The sequence below is a fragment of the Pagrus pagrus genome (genome assembly GCF_965226575.1).
Source record: "Pagrus pagrus genome assembly, chromosome: 2".
NCBI lineage: Eukaryota > Metazoa > Chordata > Actinopteri > Spariformes > Sparidae > Pagrus > Pagrus pagrus.
In genome coordinates this window covers 24,630,416-24,654,237 of record NC_140186.1, presented here as the reverse complement: position 1 = coordinate 24,654,237, position 23,822 = coordinate 24,630,416, and the positions used below count along the sequence as shown (strand labels likewise).

The 23,822-nt window shown below is 43.6% G+C and overlaps 1 protein-coding gene across 1 annotated transcript; it reads right to left on the bottom strand.

Annotated features, from left to right (window-relative positions):
- Window positions 1-1,310: 1,310 nt before the first annotated feature.
- LOC311272181 (lysyl oxidase homolog 4-like) lies at window positions 1,311-23,379 on the bottom strand. Its single transcript, XM_084378408.1, has 15 exons — window positions 23,329-23,379; window positions 22,204-22,472; window positions 21,472-22,118; window positions 20,549-20,754; window positions 12,529-12,567; window positions 12,210-12,417; window positions 10,732-10,912; window positions 9,115-9,269; window positions 8,848-9,015; window positions 8,134-8,296; window positions 7,802-8,045; window positions 6,768-6,883; window positions 6,270-6,406; window positions 2,429-2,540; window positions 1,311-2,315 (listed from the first exon to the last, which is right to left on the bottom strand). The coding sequence occupies exons 2-15, from the start codon at window positions 22,469-22,471 to the stop codon at window positions 2,245-2,247; spliced, it is 2,715 nt and encodes a 904-aa protein (XP_084234534.1). The 5' UTR covers window position 22,472; window positions 23,329-23,379; the 3' UTR covers window positions 1,311-2,244.
- Between the last annotated feature and the right edge of the window lie 443 nt (window positions 23,380-23,822).

The following is a 23,822-nucleotide window of genomic DNA, read 5'->3' as shown; positions in this document are numbered from 1 at the left end:
AAAGAATAATCTGATGTCCCGCCACAATAAAGGACTTGGGTGGGGGTGGGTGGTGCGTTTTCATAGCAACAAACAAACACACCTTACGTATGTCACCCTCTTCTTCAATGCAAAACTTTGCTATGACACACTACTGATCACCGCCTGAGCAATTGGTGGTGTCTCTGCATTATTATTATTATTATTATTATTATTATTATTGTTATTATTATTATTATTATTATATCACATTTAATTGCTAGGAACAATGTACAAAAAGCATTAATCTCATACAAAGATCATACAAGGACATGTTCTAGATTTCGCTAAGCTACTAGCTAATTTCCATCTGCCGCCCCTGAGCAGTACTGTATGTACTAGAGTATGCTTTCTTGTTCTGGTAGCTTATGGTGGCCAGTGTTAACTAATATTAGCACATTTTGTTAAATATTCCTGTATAATGGAAATGACTGATTTTGTTTGCTCACTTCTCTACTTGTGCTACTGTTACAGTAGCATAGCATTTGTAGTTTAGCATTTATAAATATACTATTTTGTCAAGCTCAGGGTGGGAAGCTCAATTGCAGGGATAATGTTATGCTGCTGTATTCCAGGTTGCAAGTTGTATAAACGTAGGGAATCTGACATGCAAACCATGCATCTCCCATAGACTTCAATACAGCTGTCACCACAGTCTGCCACCAAGGCAGCTATCCTTCTTTTTAGGTTCCTTGACTAACAGCCAACCGCAGCACTTTCACAAGTGCTGCCAATGTCACTAAAAAGGTTCTATCACTTTCTTTATGTACTTATCACTCATGCGATTTTAATTTGCCATTTTACGTTAGGGACGTGAAAATTATAATCTACACAAAGTCATAAAAGGGAAAAAAATAAGGCCAAAGTAAGACACATATTTTAAGTATAGCCTATGTAATGTGACAATGGGCAGCTGTGAGTGTTTCCAGTGTGTGTATGTGTTCACCAGTGGGAATGAGGTTGGAAACAACCATAAAACTCCGGTTAGCTCAGGCTCCCTGGGAAAAGATGGCAAACCCAGTCGCTGTTTAATCTTTTTAAATCTTTTTTAAATAGGCTGAGGGAGGCAATGGAGTCCACACACGGCTGTGAACTGAATTGCTTTAAAGAGGTAACTTTTAATTTTGTTATTTATCTTATATAAAAAGATAAATGGCATATAAATAATGCATCTTATGAACTATGTATACTATAGTCAGTTAAATGAGGGAATCTCTTTTAACTTATCAGACTCTGCAGTCAAATAACCATACCTCAAATAACCATACAGTTTGTCAATCTGACGTTTATTCTTTAACTACCATTACCAAGTACTGTTAAAGCTGCAATACCCTGGTACAACCAGATCTCATCTGATGTTAGCGATGTTGAACAGGTAGAGAACAAACAGGTGGAAATATTTTCATCATAAAATTGACAATACAAAACACAGCCACACAGGGACAAGTTTCAATTCAAAAGTACATTAAAATTCTGCATAAATTAAGAGACCTAAAGAACAATATTCCAGAGAGGTAATATAAAACTGTACATGACAATACATTTGCAATACATTACAATATTTATTCAAATAAGGCAAAATAGCACCATGAAATAATAATAATAATAAAAAATTCTCATTCAAAACCAAAAACCACACAGTTGTAACAGGAAATACTGCACTTGTAATGTGAACAGTGAAAGCACGCACAAGGTTTCTAAGCTGGGTTGGTATTATATAGATGACAGTCTGGTGATGTGCTGTCAAAGTAAAGGACTTGTTGTTCTCATGTGCCTTCATGTCATTACTTTGTTTACTGTGGTTTATGTTTTGATCAAGGTAATTAAACTTGTTACAAAATTCAAGACACATTTTTAAAATTGTTAACTACTCTATGTTTTATCAAGGTGACATGATGCTTGAGATGGCCTCGTTTGGTCTTTTTCTTCCTTTTTTGTCTCGTCTTTCTACATTTATCCTCTTATCTTTTAGACTTTCTCACAAGAACAGTCACTGCTGATGACAAATCAGTCACGGGATACTAATTAATCATTTTTAATTCATTTGCATGAAGACCCTCTTATACCATCCCAGTTTCCCACCCTCCTCCCTGTGACCCTCCTCCTTGTGACCCTTGTCTTTTATCTACTGACAATTCATTGTCATTCAACCTTCTTCCCCATGACGTTGAGGTGTGGTGAGGAGTTGTACAGTTGTTATGTCCTTAAATATGCATGTTCCTTAATTCACAGGAAGTTGTTGGAGATCTGGCGTTGGTGGTCAAACAAGTCCTCCACCTCGGCGCTGTAGGCATCACCTGATGAGAACAGACAATGAAGAGAAGTGGAACACATGGCAACAAATAAGGGAAGTATTGAGATTTGGAAATTGAGAGGATTTATGTGCACTGGAAGCGTCTTCACACTGTACCTGCGTGGCAGCCAAACATGTAAACTCGAGCTCCATCGTACTTGCATCGACAGCGCATCACGTTGTTCTGGAAATCAGACTCAGCCATGTCTAAGGAAGGGTTGACCTCCACCTGTAAAAGAGAACAGAGAGATGAGATGCTGCCAAATTCAAGTCAATCATCCTCCTCACAGTTGTGTACCGTGCTTTGCTGAACAGATAATTTATCAACAATGAACACAAAGACTGAAGAATACCCAAAGACTGTCAAATATGAGTATGATTGAAATGTTTTCCTATTCTAGAGCCGTTCTTTTGCTATATGTGGAAGATTGTCTGTGTAATTACAGTTAAAAGTGTTTTTTTTGCTTTACAAAATAAAGAAAAAGACAATAAAAAAGTAAATAAGTGACAGAGCAACAGAAAAGCAGACAACCAGCTAGAAACAAGAGGGAAAACAAAAACATAAATAAAACAAACTGTCTGGCGCCTACAGCAAGCAACACCCAGTAAACCCTATTCAGAGGACCTTCCTACTGGTATTATATGGCCCGGTAGCCAGGTGCTGACCATGCAAGACTCTAAACATGATTAAAAGAATCTTTAGTTGGATTCTGAATCTGATGAGAAACTAGTGTAAAGACGTCACGATTGGTGTAAAATGAGACCTTCTCTCAGACTTTGTCAGAAGCTTGCCAGCAGCATTTTGTGTTGCTTGTTAGCAGTTTAGGGATATTTTGCTAAGATAGGCGAAGAGGGAGTTACAGTAATCAAGATAGGAAGAAATAATTTGAGCAGTATCTTTCTGCTGATGAAACCAGGAATGGACCAAACAATTTACATGTTGGTGAAGACTCCAGGCCTTCCATAGAAACACCAATATTATGGAGGGTAAGTTTACCAGAGGAGATTGAAGAGCCAAATTTTTCCATTGGATTTGGGACAAAGCCATCTGGGGCAAAAATAAGATCTTCTGTTTTGTCAGTGTTTGGCTGTAGACAATTACCAGCCTTCCTATCTTTTATAATTGAAGCAATTTAGTAAAACAGTTTTGAAACATTATGAGGCTTAAACTAAACGTATAATTGAATGTCGTCTGCATACCAATACTAGGAGAGGATGCCCGAGAGGTAGCAAGTACAATGCAAACAGCAATGGTCCCAGGACAGAACTTTGGGGTATACCACAAAACAGAGATTGAGTCAATGTGCTGTCCTCCGCATTTTCTCCATGGCTACTCATCCTGGTAATAGAACCACTCACATCCTAGCATATCTTTCTTGTTGGAATACAGTACATTGGCACCTGCATTGTATTTCCCTGTATGCAGATGATATTTTATTATAGTTGTCAGAAGTATAAGTCTCCCTTAAGCATGTTTACTGAGCCTTTTAAAGGATTTCAAAGACATCTCTGGATGTGACATTGATTGAATTGGTTAACACCCCAACTAACACTCCATACTGAAACAAAACTATCCACCTTTAGCCTGAACCATCAATGATTCCTTTTTCTATCTGGGAAAAAAAGGTAAATATGTACCATGGCTAAATCTGCTGTTGTGTCTTATGTAGGTTATTAAAGCCCCTTTTACACAGAGATGCCTCTACATCGCCTTCGTTTTTTTATAATTGAACCAAGCAGCGTTGGCATAATGCCGCCCAAGTCTGTTAGTACCTCAGCTGGCAGGTCAGAGGCGGAACAAACTTTATTTAGACGTTAGACAGAAACTGCCCAGTCTGTTGTGGTAATAAAATGAGAATATTCTTGCAAATGTTTGGAAGGTTTCCTATTGTCTTGCTAATTCCTATGTTGAAGGATTAACTACAATGTGTTCCAGACCTGGCTAGTTGTATTTATCTTATCTTAATCTTATATGTATGCTAAATATTAAGTCAGGGCCAGAAAAGGTTGGCTTAGCATAGCATAAAGACTGGAAACAATATAAAACTGCTTGGCTGGATCTGCCCAAAGCTTAAAAAATCTGCACACTGGCCCCTCTTTGGGGGGTTATGTGCAGAACAATTTCTTGGTTGGGAGCCTGGAGACAAAGTAAGTTTCCATCTAAGTCTAAACTGGGAACTCTGCTAACAGTGTCTTTCAATAAAGCAAGGGAACACGTGAGAAAGTGACATTTCAGACAGTTGGGAAACAACTGGTTTTCCACAAGGCCAACTGCAAAGCCACAGAATTATTGTTCTGTCCTTTTCTATATGGATCGTAATGTATAAATTAGGGGTTCAGGCGCTGCATGACATCACTTTCCACTGTTATCTCGACGCAGGAGAAAAAAGGGCTAGAGATGCAGATGACAGTTTTGGGTTTGGATTCAAGTTGCAGCCTATCATTAGGCTGTAGCCATGGTTGGTTGCCATGGTTTGTTGTTTTCCACCCTGTCTGTCTGCCCGCACCATATATAACAAAAAGCGCACAAATGAATTTTCCTGATGCACACATCAAACAGATAACCTGACCACATATTCAACAAAGCAGCCCAGTTTCATTTTTTTTATTATACTGTATAAATATTGTGGTACCAATTATATTTACAGCTAAATATTTAATATTAATAATTCTTTTTCATTACATTTTCAGCCAAATTTGGTGTCAAGAACTTCATATATTTTTATGATTGCATGTTGAGAGCAGCCAGTGATTTCAGCATGTACTTTATAGTCCCGGTGTAAAACACTATATTAACTTGGTGGCAGCTGATGCCCTTTTAAAAGCTCTTGTAATAATGTGAAACAAAGGGCCCAAAGCCTGTTTTACAGAACAATGAAAGGTCGTCACTGTCATGTAAAAGACTGTGAGGTTGTGCAGCTGATTTTTAAATGACGGAGCAATCAGCAGCAATCAAGCTGAGGTGGACGTGACTCATTGGTTTAAATGTATGGTCCTAAAAATGGCTGCCACCCTGCCATTCTCGGTAAAGACTCACCCAGCTGCATGAAAGACAAGCGAGCATCTGCGCCCTCCCTCCACCTCTCAATTCTTACACAAATTTATGAGCAGCTCAACTACTGTCGAACCGCAATCGTGGCCGCAAAGTGCTGCTGGGTCGCGTCGTCTTGGCAGAGGCGTGGATCTCTGCTTTATGACATGTATGTGGGTTTACCTCTTAAGACGTGGCTCATCGCACAGTGCGGACAGACCACTCCTGCATGTGCTGTACTTAACGTACAGCCTACAGACACGCATGCAAGACAAACATCTTGATTTTATGTCAGAAATAATTAGAAACTGTAAACATCATCACTTTGTTGCCACTGAGCTGTCAGGAAAAAATAGAACAAATGACACAGAGGACAGATTAGTAGGTCACCGCAGCAGATTGGGTGTCTAGAAGCCAGAAGTTGTTGAGCCAACAAACTCCTCTTTTAAACATAAAACCCGGTCTGTACAAATGTAAAGTGCTGACAGAGCTGCTCCACTGCCAATAAGCCTGTACTTTCTGAAAGGGTGGACTAATAGCAGGTCTACTTTCTATATAAATCCAGACTAAATTCACTTTCCTTAAATACGCACACACCCTTAAAACTACATACATGCTGTACACCTGAAACAGCCAAGAGCCATTTACTGAAATTATAGTCTTTTATCGCAGCTTTTATCTCATGTGCGCCTTCAGATGTTGAAACACCAGCCCCTGTGTTTTTTTCTCCTTCATGCCCGATCTAAGAGGTTGTGTAAGCACCTAAAATGATGCCATTTCACCGTGAAGATCGAAAGGTGGATTATTTTTTTCTCTGCATTTTTTTTGCAGAACAATTGCAAAATTAACTCTTCAGACAGCTGAGCAGACTGTGTAAAACACTCAGCTGACATTTCACTTGCGTAGAGGTTTTTTTTTCCTCCTCACCTGGAAGACGTATTCACCGGGTCGTATGTCAGTAATGTCGATCCACTGGCAGTCAATATCGTGGCGGTAGGTGTCCCAGCAGCCAACTGAGATACCTTGCTGTCCCATATTATAGCAGGCATACCGCTTATGGATACCTGGTAGAAACAAACAGATTGAATCACATGAGGAGAGAAAAAAAGAAGACTATGATGTGAAAATTTTCTCTGCTGTCAAGTGTCTGAGCCTGAAATTATCTGGTCTGTTTTTGGGGGACTTTCAAAAGAATAGAAAGGATCTAAGCTGCATAAAACTGTCTGGGTGTTTATGAAGCCAAGATCAATTTAGGCTTGGCCTCTGATCTCACAGCCCGCCGCTGACTTTGAATGCTCATTATGGGATTCAGCTTTGCACTTTTATGTATTCTTGATTCCCTTGTTTGTCACGAATGGGCTCCTGTTTCCAGATCTTACCCTCAAAAAGCAGATTTATGTTGCATGAATCTGTCATTTGTCTTACCGTCAGGGCAGTAGGTGTCCTCCAGACAGAAGCTGGCTTTGTGACCTTCGGCCACCTTGGACCCATTGAGGGTCAGCAGATCGTAGTGGGTGAACACCTCGATGCTGTGGTAGTGCCTGAGGATTGGATCAGGATGGCAAGATTAATACGTGAAGGAAGTAAATAAATAAAGAGAGACAGATCTCCATTACATGTTTTTGTCTTTCACAAATTCTCACCTACATCATTCTGTGAAAAAAAGCTCTGATGTTTATTTGAAATGTCGCAGCCATAAATCAAGCTACACTGTTGTGAAGCAAACAAACAGACACAGACAATTAAAAAAACACAAGTGGGCAGATAGATATCTGTTTAGTGTCGCTCTTTCTCTCATTCCCAGACCAGACTTTACCAGAAGTGCTAGTCCAACCATGTGTTTGCTGCTCGTGGAGGTAGTGATTGGGTTGCGGCTGGGAGGGACACCGAGCTGTGCCTCCCGTTTTGGGACACAGAACCACAACCGCTGAGATAAGAAGCCAGGCTGCTCTGAGCGCAGTCATGGCTGTGACTGTAACAACTGGGTGACCGAAGAGGAGGATGTTTATTGTAAACATCATTTTAGAGAATAAAAGATTGTGTTCATTGCATGAAATGACAGACTTTTATGCGTGTTTGGTTATTTATAGTCCACATCTCAAAAATATCACAGCACCCAGTGATCTTAATTCTTAAATTCCCATTCATCTTCTCCTGCAGACATTCAATTGTTCGACCTCTGGTTCCAACACCCTAAATTGCTTCTTTTTCTTGTGCCACTTCATAATGATGCCCAGTCTTGTGCCACGGAGGAGGTTACACAGCATATTTTTCCAACCGAACCCTGCAGCAGCTCAAATTACCACAAAGTTACTCCCTATCTGGTTGAAGGCGTAAAATGATCAGCTGCTGGCTGCAAATGAAAAACCTGAAAGCTCCTCTAAGAGACACAGCTGCTTGGGACAAAACACTGCACATGTCTGGTTCAGGTTATGAAGCCTTCCTTCTCTCAGTCCTACCTGTGACACTGGTGCCACGTCCAGCTCTCTCTGGTGGCTCGGGGTCTGAAGTCAGCCCGGCCCATGTTCATGATACGGGAGGAGAAGCGCAGCAGGCGGCGGTGTCCATAGGGCCATTGCATTCTGGCAGCAGAGGAGGACAGGCAGTTCTCCTCGTTGGCGCAGGTCAGCAGGTGGAGGGGTCGGTCCTCCAGGTAGGCCGTCTCTTGGACGAGCTGGGCATCTAGTACAAGGTCAGGAGCAGCTGTGGGGGTCAAGACTCAGAGTTAATTACGCTCTCACTGAGCAAACAATACGACAGCGCTCACAGGTTTTTGCTGGTTTTGACTCACTTTCTACACATGTGACTCCTGCAGCTCTACCATCTCCTCCTCTGGGGCAGTAGACATTGGTGTTTCTGCGACACTGCTGGATGGACATCTCAGTGCCGATGCAGTGAGCTCCACTCAGAACCACCTCAGCGGCATCTGAAGAACCGGGCCAGTACCAGGTCTCCTGCACAGAGACGCAAGAAGAGAACAAATTCACACACCGAATCATTCCAGACATGCAGAAAATGTGTCAGAGCTGAAGGCAAACAGCAGCCTCTGCTGTGCACAAAGAAACCCCCTCTTTTATGGGAACTATCAGTACACATGATCACATTTTCCACTCTTTTTCACAATTTTAAAACTGCCTGTAAAAGGTTTCTCAGCAGCCCCCCCCCCCCTCAAAACACACTCAGGCTGCCCTTTCCATGCACAGTTCTATTTTCAGTTTGTTTGCTCTGTGAATTTCTTCCGATCTCTCTTCGCCTCACTTTCCCTCTTTTATTTTCGGTGCGCTGGAAGTGGACGTTTGAGAAGCCTGTAATTACCTCAGGCCTCGGTAATAACACAGCACAGACTCACAAACAGTAGGACGGAAAGGAGAGAGAGAGAAAGAGAGAGAGAGAGAGGTGGAGAAGGAAATACAGAAGCACACAAAACAAAAGCACAGGGACAGAAGAGGAGAGGAAGAAGCAGAAACTTGCAAAAAGCATCAACAGATTCTATTCTGCTCTTTACCTGATGAGCTCTTGAGGCGAAACCCAAGCCCAGCTGTCGACAGACCACCATGGCCTCGTTGATGCCCCAGTTCTCACTGCAGACCGAACCCCAACGCTTCACCCCTCCGACCTCCATCAGAACCTCCACACGGCCCTCTGATGACTCCCTGCCTCCTGCCAGACGCACCTGATTGTTCAGAGAGGAGAAAGTGTTTCTTTGTCAGTCCTATGATAAACCTAAATGCGCTTGTGTGCATGTGTGTGTGTGCTTTTGTGTGTTTCCCACCGTGGTCTGCATGCCAGTGTTGGGGATGTTGCAGCGGACCGCCACGTCCTGGCTGTGTTTGCAGGTGTAAAGGGGCACCTCTCTGAAGTGACACGCCATGATGGACTTTTCCCTGCCTGTGCACTGCACACTGTTCATATGGATTGGACCAGTACCTACAGAAGAAGGGCGGGGAGCGAGAGTTGATTGATTCGCATGTGTCCTACCGACCATAAGCCACATGCAAAACGACAGACTACACACATGGTACATAAAAGACTCTAAAACCTGATGGATCTTCTGCCACAGATGTCCGCAGAGTGGGATTAAGAGCCCAGACATGATCAGGACCTCTGATGTGGCTCTGAAACTGAGCTTAGCCAGAGGCTTTCGGTCTAAATGACTCTACACGGCGCACCAGGGCCACGCTTTATGAACCAAAATAGATAAATGGCAAAATGGAGGAAAATCTCTGAACACATCTCTGTTTGTGGAGGTGTGTGAGGCCCAGGCTAAAGCCCTAAAAAGCCCTATAATTTGGCCTCAAATAGCAAATGATGTCATCGAGTCTACCCATGAGCCCTCACACCGCTCCTGCAACACACAGATTCATCTCTTCTGGGCTATATGCTCGCACAACTCTGGCAAAATGGCCCGAGATTAAAAGCCACAGTGCTCCATTTTGCCATTTGCCATGTTCATTATTCACACATAACTGCACCATAGCACCTACTTTAATAGAGCCCTAAAAGTAACACTCCAGTGGTTTCCATGAATTACTTCATTAAATAAAGTAGAGAGAAGGAAATGCACCCACCATTATAGGACATGCTATGTGCTCATTTGGGCCCAAAGATAATGGGAGGAAATTAACGTGATTACAGAGTCACTGCAGAGGTATGGCAGGAAAAAAAAACAAAAAAATAGACAGTAAATGAGTGTGTGAAAGTGGGGTCTATTTCCTCTGAAAATGTTTAAGTCCGTTACTGCCAGACAATTTAGTGGGCTATATTTTCATGCCCACAACAAAAGCAGTGCCAAAGTAATCACAAGCCTTCTGAATGTTTGGCCTGCTCACTGCTGATTGCCTGACATCCTGATTTCAAAGCTGCGCCGACATTTCACATACAGCAGGTTTATTTTGTCAGCAACACATGCCGTTGTTTTGTTCGCTGGTCATGGGTAGAGTCCCTCAACAATCAGCTTCTGCGATAGAAGTAGAAATCCGGCTGTAAACAGTTTCCCTGGGTTTATTTGTCTGCTCGGGCGCATGGTTCTTGGAGTGCTGCGTTTAGCAACAGGCATTTAGGCTGAGAAGTGTTTAGTCTAAAAGATCACTGAGCTCAACTGATCATGCTCAGAGTGCATGGTGAACTCGGGCACTGATGCAGAGTCCGTAACATTCAACACATAACTTATTATCAGATCAGTAGCCAGGGGTCAATTTTAGACTCTATGATTTTATGAAAGAGGAAATCCGCTGGAGAGGACGAACCCAGTTATAGTTTGGTTTAAACATGACGTCACTAGTCACGGTGAGTAAATGTCACTGGGAAGCACCAGAAAGACTTCAAAGCGCAGTTTGACTTTATGTACACTATGTGTGTGGCTATGTTTACAGTATGTGTGCCATCTTACCCTGGCCCAGCTGAGCCTTGGTGAGGGCCTCTTTGGCTGTCCCAAATCCCAGCTCTCTGCACACCACGCTGGCTGCACTGATGTCCCACAGGTGGTCACACACGGAGCCCCACTTCCCCTCTCTCAGCACCTCCACACGGCCCTCCCCGATGCGGGGCCCCGCCTTCAGACGCACGACCGGCTGGAATGAAAACAATTAATCATTATTTTATGATAGCTTGTTAGTCTTTATGTTGTGTTTTTCTTAAAGGAAAATCCTATGGGTGTTAATACTTGGACCAGAAGATATTCTTTTGTAAACTCATTCTATTTCCTTGGTCTTTTGCTTTAGCTGAATGAAGACGAAACATTTTTTTCTCAACGTAGCAGCATGGCATGAGCAAACTTCTAATTTTAAAGTAATAGTCTGACATTTTGATAGACACATGTACTTGCTTTCATGCTGAGAGTTAGTTGAGACGATTAAAACCACAGCCAGGCGATGGTTAGCTTAGCTTAGACTGCTAGCCCATCTGTCTAAAGTACGGCTAAAAAAGATACTGTAAAACTGCAATTTGACGTTTTTACACTTGGAATCAATTTCCTTATCTAACAGTAGGCAGGAATGCAAAGAAGCATTTCCCAACATGTCAAACTATGTCTTTATGTCCACCCTCAGCACAGACTGTTTTCCTGATGTAGCCCTAATTAAGCATTCTTGCTCTTTTTAGCCCTCTGTAAGTGTTTAATGACCAGACGTTAAATGTAGAAACTACAGTCATAACCATAACTATTTTAACATGTGGTCTAATTAGTCTATTTTTACAGGAACAGTTTGGATTGAATTTAACATGTATGGAAAAATGAGAGAGTTTGATGAGAAGGCTGCAGAGCCTTTCTTCTGTCTGATTAGATATCTCATTCGTTTGATTTCTACACAAACAGACATGTAAAAAAAATAGTTTCTTTTGATTAGCTGTTAGCTAACATTAGCATTTCACCACTTCCTAGCTAACGGTACTGTTTGAATACATCCAGTATGTTTCACTTCCAGGCTTAAATAAATGTGTCCAAGATGTGTGCTGATATTTTTGAATTATTATATGTTTTTTCTATTGTATGGTGTAACACTATCTAGAAGTAATGCTAGTGAGAAAGTGGTTGGATGCTAACGTTAGCTGTTGTCGAACAGTAGCTACAGGGTAATCAAATATGTTGTTTTACTTTTCAATATGGCCCGCCGTGTGAATATGGTCTATTCAATTGGGGCAGAGCCTGACTAGCTGTTTCCCTCTGATTTCAGCCCTTATGCTAAGCTAAGCTAATTGCCCACTGGCTGTAGCTTCAACTATTTAGCTTATACATATTTTTAAGTGGCCGATTGTATAAATCTACCCAACCTTCTCCATGAAAATGAATAAGCACATTCCCTAAAATATCTCGCTATTTCTTTTATTTTCACGCATTTGCTCATAATCTGTTTCCCCCTTCACACTCACTGTCACAGCAGGTGGTGCGGGTGCTCTGCCGTAGCGTGCAAACTGGGATCCAGGGATACAGCGGACCACAGCGTGCATGCCACCGCTGCATGGGATGTCATTCCTGGGGAGGGACAGCTGTGCCTGGCACTGCGACAGAGAGACCTCCACACCTTTACACTGCACCTTCTCCACCCAGTAGGCCTTCTTGCTGATCTGTGTCCTCAGCCTGGTCGGGGAAGGAAGTGGGGGAGAAAGGGAAAACAGAGGTAAGAGATATACTTGTGATTTGTCACATGACTCATGATATGATACCCAGTTATAAAGTTATGTTGTGTACCTGGAGGACGGATCGGCTAACTTGGAGTCCCAAAGTTTCCTGAAAGAAACAGAACATCACACTCTGGATTAAACTGTGCACCTTTATATAGACTAAACAACCAGCTGTGCTTCACACTCCCACAGTCTGCTCATGTTCTTCTCCCTCCTCCCAGTCTCCTCTTTCCTCCTCAATCATCCTTTCTTCTCTTCCTTGACAACCCCACTCTGTCTATCAACCCCTAAATAAACAAATTGAATGCTGTGAAGGAGACACAACATGCTGGAAAGGGCGTGTGTGTCTATGGATAAACATAGCCCTCATGTAAGAGACAGGCAGATTTACAATAACGGATCACATAATTCCCTCTTTCTCCTTTCTTTGCTCTCAAACCACCACTTTCATGTCACGACTATTTTTGTTTTAGATCTTCCATTTCTACATTCAAGGGTATAACTGTTTCAGTGTTTGTCTATATGTCTACAGTGGATGTCTGGTTTGTCGCTTCCAGGTGGAAAAAAACCTAAAAATACGAATAAGCCACTATACATTAATCCCTGCGAGAAGTGTTATTGAGTGCTGCCAACTCCAACAGGGTTTCTTAAACTGTGTCTAGTTTTATGGATATTACCTTAAACTAGAGTCAAATCCTAAAGGGAAACAGTGTGTATACACAAAATGAGGCCCTGTATGCCTCGGCACACACGCACACACACACGCACGCACGCACGCACACACACACACACACACACACACACACACACACACCATGCTAAAACCTTAAAAAAGTAAAGAAGAAGCAGATGAAGAAGGAGAAGAGGAAGAAGAAGAAAAAAGCGGGTTCAATAAAAGAATGATTCACACACCAGGCAGAGTCTGGGAAGTGTCTCAGTGTGACACACTCACACACACACACACACTCCAGCTGACCACTTGCATCGACCAGTGTGACCACAGACAGGTGCAGCGTGACTGACGCCCTTCATGAATGTGCCTGAATTAAATGAGTCAGAACACCAAGTTTAGACAGGAGGACGCTTTACCGTACAAACATGATGCAATTAAATATTTGGCAAACTAAAACGGGAGATGTTTCCTCTCCAGGAGAACCCCAGTATCCTGGTATTCCACGGGTTATTATGCACTGTCCCGACACTCGATGAGAAATGTGTTTGAGGCTGGGAAGGCTTCATAAGGAAACCCACAATAGCGAGCCTGAGTCAGACAAACTATGGAACATGTGCAACACGAATCATTTACAATCAGGCCAGAGAGTGAACAGCAAACTGTGTATTTCTTTTACTATGAATGGAAATTTCCATCCTCAGATAAACTTACACGGTTACATATCATTATTTTGGGATGTTTGCTGCTGTCCAGCAGCGGAGAAATGTAATTTAGGCGGCCAGTCTGGTCAGGACAACTGGTCTCCTACCGTGGATTAAGTTTCCTCTTCTGCACTGAACACACTCAATGTGGTAAAATCTGCAAAGAAAGGCTAAATCCTAGGCTGTCTTTGCATTGTTGCTACACTGAAAATATCTTAAACCTGCAAAACTGATTTTCTTGGCAACATTGACAACATGACCTGTAAAGTGGTCAAACAGTGACTTATTTACACATCCAGCAGTCACGTCGCAACATTATCATTCATCTGTGGCCGAGTTTCTCCACCTGATGGATGTGAGTTCACTCTCTTTAAGCTCTGCTTTTGGTCTCCACCAACTCCTGAGGGGAAAATCTGGCTCTTTAGCTGTTAAACGCTCGGAGCATTTAGCAGCTAAACAAGCTCCCCCAGCTCGTCGCTAACTGTGTCTGTCTCTTGTTTAGTGCTGAACAGATGGGTTACATTGGTTTTATCAGAGCGTGACAACAGCTTCTGCTGGAGTCCAGGTTGAAAGTGAAACGGAAAACAAATCTAAACTCTATAGATGCTAAAACAGCCCGTAGAGCTAAAGGGAACAAAACCATTTTACATACATAGCCTACATATTGATACGAAAATATTGATTAGGTACTTCCCATTTTGTGTATCATTAGACTTGTATTGCACTACATTGTAGAAAAAAATATATCATTGAAGTTACTAGTTTCTTTAGTTGCTACTAAAGTTAGTTGCTATAAAATTTGACATGAGATAGAATATTACTATTTTACCTCATTGTCATCTGCTTTGATGTTTTCCCTTCCTTTATCCTGCCTTTCCTGTTCATTCTCCTTTCTTTCTTTCTCCCTTCCTTCCTTCCCAACACCTCAGGGGAATGTAAATCAGTACATATGAATTGTATGCATGCATGTATGTGTAAGTTATCTGTTTGTTTCTTTTGTGTGTGTGTTTGCACACTGTAAAACGTTTCATAACTCGGTGGTAAATCAAAATGAGGGAGACAGACTCTGAGGGGGTGTTGGTTCATGGTTTGGAGGAGGGGGAGGAGGGGGGAGTGCTACCCATATAATTGCCTGCTCTGCTTGGCAGTGTCTGCTGTGCGGTCGAGCAGTAGCATGTTGGTTCGCACACACCAGACACGGAAATATGCACTTACATATCAGCTTTCCCAGCCTTGCCTCTGTAAAATCAAAGCCCTTTAAAACCCTAGCGTCGTTACCCAACGTTATGACTGCATGCTGGGAAACATGGAGCGAGTGATGTAAGTCTGAACCCTTTGTGAACTGGGCAACTTTTATAAGCGTCGCCTAACTTCACACGGTGACAAAAAGCATGTTCTTATTGTTGTCATTGACACGTTTGAGTTGTCCTACTAAGAGTTGAAACTCAGACAGTGGATGTTGCTCAACCTTTCACACAGGTTGGACCTGAGTTATGACTTTCTCGCTCTTATAAGGAGTTTTACAGGAAGGGAAGGGGACCACAGCGTCATGCTTCAGGCCCAACAAACAGGTTGTGACCACAGCACTGCTGAGGACTTTCCTACTTCTCAGGATCTTCAGCACAGTGCCAGGTTTTTTATTCAACTCTGACCACACAATGCCATAAGCCGCACTGGAGAGAGGCGCTGACTGTCAGGAAAGCGGAGATAACCTGTTATTATACTGCATGAATGCAAAGCTGCCTGACTGGAACAATTGGCTCACCAAGGAGACAGCAGGTTGCCACACTGACTCCACAACAGCCTCCAGACAATCCCATCAACCTCCATGGAACGAAAACTCACAGGGGTGATAATGATGTACTTTCCATGAAATGTGGTTTTTAGTGTAATTACCACAAAGGCATAAGTATTTTAACTGAGGAGGAGTGAAGGAGCAGGGGTTAAAGTCAATTGAGCTGAAGAAGTTACTGTGGGCCTCAAAGAGAGTGTTGATGTGATGAAACACGGGAGCTGGAAAATGGCTTTAGCTCTTGCCTTTTGTAAGCACAGCAAAGTGGGGGAGTATTTAAACATCTGTAAAAATGCGCTGAGCAACTTAACAGGCTGAGACAAAGCCAGTCACACCAAAAAAGCAACCACACAGCCAGAGAGGGGAGTGCTGACACAGCAAAGGGTGTGCAGCAGGTTCAGTCGAGGGAATGTTCTCGATCAGAGGATCCCTCAGACCATAATTACAGTTGTCCCAGTGGACACAAACCCCAACGAAGAGCAGGCATGAACCACAGCCAGCGCAGTGGGTAGCACCAGGAGGACGTTACGTGACTGTTAGCATGTTGGGATCAATATAAACAAGAGCCTGAAGCCGCGCTGTGCAGCTGTCAGGCTGTACTGAAGCACAAAATACTAACATTGCTACAAGTTTAGCAGTTGTGTTTACCATGAACACCATCTTATCACTGAGTTATCCAGCTAAGGCTGAAGGGGATATCAGCAGGTATCTAATAAACCAAGGTATAGCACAAGTTAAAATTTGGACCCAATGATGGCATGTACTACAAGGAACTAGTACCTGATAATGAAACAGTCTCTACACCTGTTATATTTATTCTTTATGCCCGTTACCAAGTTGGATTCCAACAGATTTTTATGCTGAAGCTGAACTGAGCAGTCTCACAGCCTGAGCAAAGAAGCTGCCCAAATAGATACGTTACCTCATCACCATGCATCTGCAAACAGCTGTTTCTAAAGAAACATTTTTATTATTTATTTTCTTTCACTCGCTTCCAGAACAAATGGACATGCTAGCCAGATCAAGAGCTTCTGGCAGAAGGTGGTGATGGTCATACCACTTTTGTCCACAGGGGCCGCCAGAATCAACAAAAAAATTAAAGTGCCTTGTAGCTGCTTGAAGGGATTATTGAAATTTCCATGATGAGAACTTGAATGTTGTTGAAACCAGATTTCATGGCAATCCATCCAAAAGTTCTTGATATATAATTTCCTCAAAAACACAAATATCAACCTCATGGTGGCACTAAAGTAAAAGTCAGGAGATAAGAAGACATTGTTTGTAAAGTCTGTATCAAATTCTGAGACTGCGATCTATTCAGGAGCTGTTGCGATATGAGCCCAAGTGGGCTTCATCCTCTGGGGACCATGAATGTCTGTACAAAACTTTATGTAAATAAAAGTGGTGGACTGACAGACATTGTCATCCAGAGGGCAATGCTGGTCATGGCCATTGTTGCTTGTCATTGGACAAGATTTTTTTTTCTGAGAAATTCTACCTCGGGAAACATTTTCAAAAATACACCCAACATAAATATCTACCAGATGCCAAAGATCCACCTCTTGCTTCTGGTTCTTTCTGTGAAAAAAAACCTTCTTCTCCTCTCAGTTGTTTACTGCCGGACAAAAATGGCTACTGCGTTCGTCTCCCACGTAGCTGGGTGGAGACTTACAAAAAACAAACAACATTCCCTGGCCTGCTCCAGTCTTTACACAGGCTGCTGGCTGGGTTCTTGGCACTGACATACGGTGTTTCTCTGGACAACTCTGAGGTGTTTTTCAGGGTTGTTGTCCACATTAGCATGGGATTTAGAAAGTTAGCACAATAGAGAACACGACTTGGCCATGTGATTACCTCTTCGCTCCTTCTTTGAATTGAAAGCGCTCCTTGAACAACAAAGAAAAATTGGGTAAAAGTTTCTCACATCACTGCATCTGAACAACACAGCTCTGAAGAAGCCTTAAAGGATAAGACAGTGTGAGAGAGTTATTCATTGCTAGTTCTGTGGCTGTGGTGGTGAACAGGGCAGCTGAGGAGGAGCAGCCTGTATCCTACAGCAGAGCTGAGCCGAGCAGGGCACAAGGGGTAATTATTGGCTGCATGGAGAGACAGATGGTACAGGGCAGGCCAGCGGTCAGTACAGTCGTTCTGTTAGCCAAGCCATAAAAAGACCTCTGTGGGCAGACAGATGGACACATTCACATGTGCACAAGCCTATGTGTGTGCATGTGAATCTTGTACATTGTTTATGCAGCGTCTCGTAAGATGCTGCGCAACGAGGGTGGAGGGAGGGATGTTTTAGAGTGTGTGTGTGTGTGTGTGTGTGTTAGTGAGGTATTGGGGTTTTGATGGTATGTGTGTCAGGGCTTTGAAGGTTTGTGTAGGTGCTTGTGTGGGTATTTATGGCTAAAGTTAGACGAATGAGTTGGATTTATAGAGACAAAATAAGCCTGACAACCTGACATTATTAGTTGAGCAAATGATTTGTGTTTGAGGGACAATAAAAGAGTTATGAAAAGATATTAGAAATAGAAAGCTGGAGTTCTTTTTCCTTTCCTACCTAGCCTCTGTGCTAGCTCTCGTAATTAACTGGGTTTTCTGCCTATGTCAACTAAATGTGCATCTATGACTGTAAGACCTAGTAAAACACGCTCATGTGTAGCTGTGACTGTTGATGAACTTGCGTTATGAATTTCAGCTTGCGTCACTTGAAGCGTCAGTGTTCGCGTGCTCTTGCTCGGACCATGCTTCTGGCCTAATTCTGATGAAGTGACGTGATATATGATCTGGAGTCTGCAGAGGATGTTTTTTCTTAAACTTGGCCGTTCCTGTTTCTTACTTCCAGCCCTCCTGTGTTTGTTAAGCGGAGCAGAGCGGAGAGCCACTTCTGAAACGCACTATGGCGAGTCTGTTGGAATCACAGGCATTGTCTAGAGCAGCCAGACTGCAACACAGGCGCACCCGATGGTATCAAGCCATAAGCCAACCTACCCGTTTTGATACCACCTACCTCTCCATCATTGTGTGATAACTGTGTCCTGTATCAAGAGGATCATCAAGCTGGAGGGAAGAATCTGACCAGGAGCCCAGGGTCATGCTGCTTACGTTACAGCAGGCAGAGGACTGCTCTTTATCGTATGATGATCTCTTCCTCCAGCTTAAGCTCCGTGGACTTGGTTGGGAGCCAAACCAAAGATTGCTGCACCGTATCCTTACAATTCTTGGAACACCGTCTGCAAGGGCAAACGCTGTTCGGCACACTCCTCTTGTGCTCGTCCTACTCATGATATCCAGGCGTTCAACAGGTTTGGCATTCTGGATGAGTAAGAATTCCCATCACGGGACACGCGCTCTAATCTTTCTGTGTCTTCCATGCCTCGGATGAGCTGCATGTCATCTCTTTTGCCATCATGGGACTATGATCGCTGTTGGAAATCATTTGCTTCCATTATTGATCCAGTCAGTGTGTGGGCTTCTTCCCGGCCTTGTTACCGAGCTATGGCTGCTTCTCCACGGGCTCATCACCGAGCTGTGGACGCCTTCTTGGGAAGGTTGTTATAATCAGTGGCCTTCCCTGAAGTGTCCCATCCAAAGAGATCCTCTCCCTGAAGGAAGACCACACCTGAGTGACAGCCCGTCTCTGCTCTTACCTTCCTCACTTAACTCGGTGGCACTGACGAATCAAGTAGTTGACGTTTCCTGCTGCAACTTTCTCTTTTTAAGCGTTCTTCCCTTCTGTTTTCTGTTATCCTAAACCAGTATATTGCCGTTTTGACCTCTCACTTCTCGCGAGCTTTGACCACCCAAAAACATGAAGTACATCATCAGCATCAGCGGCGTAACCAGTGGAAGGAAAACCACACTCACGGACAGGCTGATCAAGAATCTGCCCAACTGCTGTGTGGTACATCAGGATGACTTCTTCAAGCTCCAAGACCAGATTGAAGATGGTGAAGCTGGCTTTAAGCAGAACGATGTCATTACTACTCTGGACATGGACGCCATGATGAGTACGATCTATGCACGGCTGGAGAACCTGGTTAAGTTTGAGAAATCTCATGGCGTTACAGACTGATAGTGTCCCGAAGTCTGACCATCAGGAGGATTCACATCCTTACTGTGGAGGGCTACGGACCTACGGACCTACGGACCTTTGATTGAAGTGCTGAACTAACCCCGGCCTGTTTGATGGCCACGTCTGGCCCATACTACACAGAGCAGAATCACAGAAATGATTTTAGACTCTGATTAGACTTTGCTGGTATCAATGTTTATGATTTATTGTCATGTGATGTAACTGTTTTTAGTATTTTCTCTCACCTTTTATAATAATAATAATAATTATTATTATTATTTATTATTCCTGAACATGTTCATCTAATCTTGTTTGGTGAAGTTCTTCAGGCTGCATCTTTGCATGAAAGTTGCTCTACAGTTATTATTTGTATTTATGTGGAAGTGCTGCTGCACACAGTTTCCACTCGGGGGCTCTTAATTGTAAGTAATTAGACACCCTGTAATGAGGGTTTCACGTAAAGACACACGCCATAATGATGATGATAATCCTGTAGTCTGGATCTGACATTAATAATATACTCACTGAGACTATTTTAAAGGTCTCTGTGAGGCCCAGTCAGCCAATGGGGCAGACAGGCCTGGCCTGACGGGCCAAGTGTGGGTGTACTAATGACTGCGGTTGTGGTTAACCTCTACTACGGGGGGTGGGGAGCAGCAGCCCAGGCATGGGGCCGCCTAATCCATGATATTCCACCGCACTTTTCCATCCCTTTCATAACCACATGCGCGCACACACACACACACACACACACACACACACACACACACACACACACACACACACACACACACACACACACACACTTTCTGTCTCCCTCCTCCTCTGCCACTCTCACACATTCACCTGTAGGCGTTTTGGTCAAACGCTTCTGCATCCGGGAATCCTAACATGCCACATACGACACGGCTGCTGCTGAGGTCCCAGCCATTGTTACACACATGACGCCACCTCCCAGCATTCTTCACCTCCAGCACTCCTTCCGTCACCAGGCCGCCATTGTTGCCGGTCAGCACGGGCCGGAGACGAGCCTCCTCCAAGTGAACCGATCCCTGCCCACGAGAAAACAAGCAGTTTTTAAAGACGATTTATAACTCAGTATTTATCCTAAATAAAGACGTTTATTTAAACTCCTTCCCTGCCAGAGGATAGAGATGGATCTGTGTCAGACTTTAAGAAGGCTTCAGCCTCCACCCACATCAACCAGGCTTTTGTCCTGCATTCTAAAACAGGATTGACTTGAGTCAATAAACAGGACTTTGTTTAACTTTACAGCTGCAGACGGCACGCAATCGAGACAAGAATAACACGATAAGATGACACGCCATGTCTCTAATCATCACTCTCTCTAATCATCCATAGTATGTACTGTAGGCAAGAGGAAGGAAACTAACAGAAAACACAGTTTGTTTAATGTGACTGGGTACGTGTCATGATGATCACAAAATGGTAAAGAAAGTGTAAACTCTGCAAGTTGAAAGGGAAGAAAGCCAAACACAAGTGACAATTTCCTTTCATCTGACTTTCTTGTGTGTTTGAGGAGTCTGAGCTGTAGATCTTCTGGTGGTTTGGTCCTAAACTTAAAGTCCTGCTGCTGCCTAAGAGCTGGATCTGGAGAAGGTCTGGTTTTAGGTTTGCCTCTAATTATACATGTCCTCTGGCCTGTGGCTCTACAAATGACATTTATGTATGGGAGTCTGAATAGAGCTAGATTGGGCTACTTTTTTTGGTGTTTACTGGAGGTTGTGTGTCTGTGTGTGTGTTTTTACCTGTGTGTGTGTCTCCACTGCCATGTCTGGATAAACAGGCTCAGGTTCAACATGGTTCCCACTGAGCTGCTGATTCCTGTCGCTCCGCCGCTCTGGCTGGGGCTGCCTGTCTACTGGTCCCCCTGCATCCCGTCTCACTGCTTGTGGACTGTTCCTCGCCGTCTCCTGTCTCTGCCTGTAGGATGCGCCGTTTGCCAGACGTGGAGGCAGATCGTGACCTTGTGGCAGAGGTATGCTGACCTGTACACTTGCTCTGGAACCGCCTCGATTCCGTCGCAAGATCTGGATCTCGTGGCCATTTTCCTGTGGGGAGATGTTGCTGCGGCGAGAAGACGTTGGGTTGCGATTGAGGGCGATTTCATGGCCTCTTGAGGAAGAAGAGGAGATGCCGGCTGGGGCTGGTGGTGCAGCTGGAGGAGACACAGACTGTGGTGAGTTTCTCTGTCTTGGCTGGCTTGGCTGTTGCCTGGAGGATGAAGGAGTCTCGTCCAGGGAGACAGGTGGGGAGTCAGGTCTCCTTTCTGGGCTGCAAATGACCCCCAGGTCCTCAGCGTGGGTGCAGTCATTGATACCCCAACCATTGGATTTACAATCTGCAATGGAAGCCTCTGAGCCCCTGCAGCGCACATTGTCCAACCAGATCAAACCTAACGGTCAGTGAAGAAAAAGAAGCACATTAGTTGTTTTTTATCAGTTAGGTGTTAAAAGCTAAACACCATCAGCTGGACATACCTTGTCCCTGGCCAAACTTGGCACTGTGCGCCCATGTAAAGCCACGTTGGAAGCCCAGCTGTCGGCACACCACATTGGCCAGGTTGAGATCCACCTCGTCATCACACACCGTGCCCCATGCGCCATTGTAGAAAACCTCCACACGTCCCTCGTTTGCACCGCGCCGACCCACGCCTGCTAGACGCAATTGCACCCCCTGGGCAGACAGCGGAGGGGGGTGGATGAGAAGCAGGAGGAAGAATGCGGAGAGGGAGCTGAGGCACAGCATCCTGGAGGGAAGAAAAAAAAACGGGGTGATGGGAAAGAAATGAAAGCGCTGCAATGATGGGAAAAGAGAGGCAAAGCAGGACTGAAAACAGAGAAGTTGCATGTAAAGCTGCAGCCCCTATATGCACGTGTTACCACAAAAATCCCAAAAATCACACAAGGCCATGAAACTCACATTCCATACTCTGACAAAACATATAATTAGAAACTTCTCCTCTAACCCTAATGGGACATTTCACTTGAAAATGAAAGATTGATAGATGTTTTTATCCTTTAAAATAATCAGTCATTCAGAGGACAGTCAGAGGCTTGAGAAACACTGTGAAAACGTGGCCCAGTCAGGGCAGAGGGAGTAATAACCCCAGCTAAAAGTAGCCTCTCCATCCAGCCAACGGAAACTTTGGCTTTCCGCAAACCCTCAGGCTTAGCTGCATGCATTTAGCCAACAGACACAAAAGCAAATAAACACCGTCGTAAAAATGTTCTCACACATAAATAAAGCAGCAGGTCTGCGCCTGTGAGAGACGTTTTAGTTAATGAGCAATTATTAATTCATCCTTGGGCCACCCCTGAAACCTGCTTCTCACAGCAGAGACACTGGAGAGATAAGGAGCGTGAGGAGAGGAGATCTGGAGGATGAAATTCATCCACACAGGGGTCAGGCAAGTTCTGCTTTGCATGTAACTACATATAGTACAAGCAAATATGTCAATAAAAGCTCAGACTAATGAGGGGGGATTAATGATGTTAAAGGAGAGATACATGTGGATGAGTTTTGGCAGCTGCAGGGATGAAATCAATGATAAATTCTGGAGAAAAAGTAAAAAAAAAAAAAAAAAATGCTGAAGTAGTACTCACCTATCTGTTGATCTCAGCCTGGAGTCACTGGGAGAAAGAAGGGAGCGAGCACCGGAGGGAAAGAAGGCAGTGAGTTTTCTCCTGCTGTCTCTCTATTCTCCTCTTTTCCCTCCCTCCTTCTTTTTCTGTCACTCCCTCAGATCTGCTCCTTCATCCATCCCTCCCATTTTCTTCATTTATACAACTTTTTTTTTCTCTTCCCTTTTCATCGAGTCACGTTTGTCCCGTCCATCAAAGAGAATGTGCAAAATGAAAACTGACCACCAAAATCAATTAAACCAACCGAGGGAAGATTATACAAACACAAGAAATGAATTTGATCTTTTTTCTTTCTCCAGATGTCAAATCAGACTACTTAGATTTAATGATTTTGTAATAATTATAATTGTGCATCCAACACAGACTTGTTAACACTTGTTGTTGCTGTTGTGCAGCAGGTAGTTCACATCAAACCGGCCTCTTTCTCACAGGCTGGTCACATGGTCGGGATACCA

Bases quoted from the DNA above. Each gene is read 5' to 3' on its own strand.
- LOC311272181 (XM_084378408.1), bottom strand. From the start codon at position 22,471: ATGCTGTGCCTCAGCTCCCTCTCCGCATTCTTCCTCCTGCTTCTCATC. The intron at 8,297-8,847 runs GTAAAGAGCAGA...GTCTCTGTGCAG, and splicing joins TCGCCTCAAGAGCTCATCAG to GAGACCTGGTACTGGCCCGG. The intron at 8,046-8,133 runs GTGAGTCAAAAC...TGACCCCCACAG, and splicing joins AGGAGTCACATGTGTAGAAA to CTGCTCCTGACCTTGTACTA.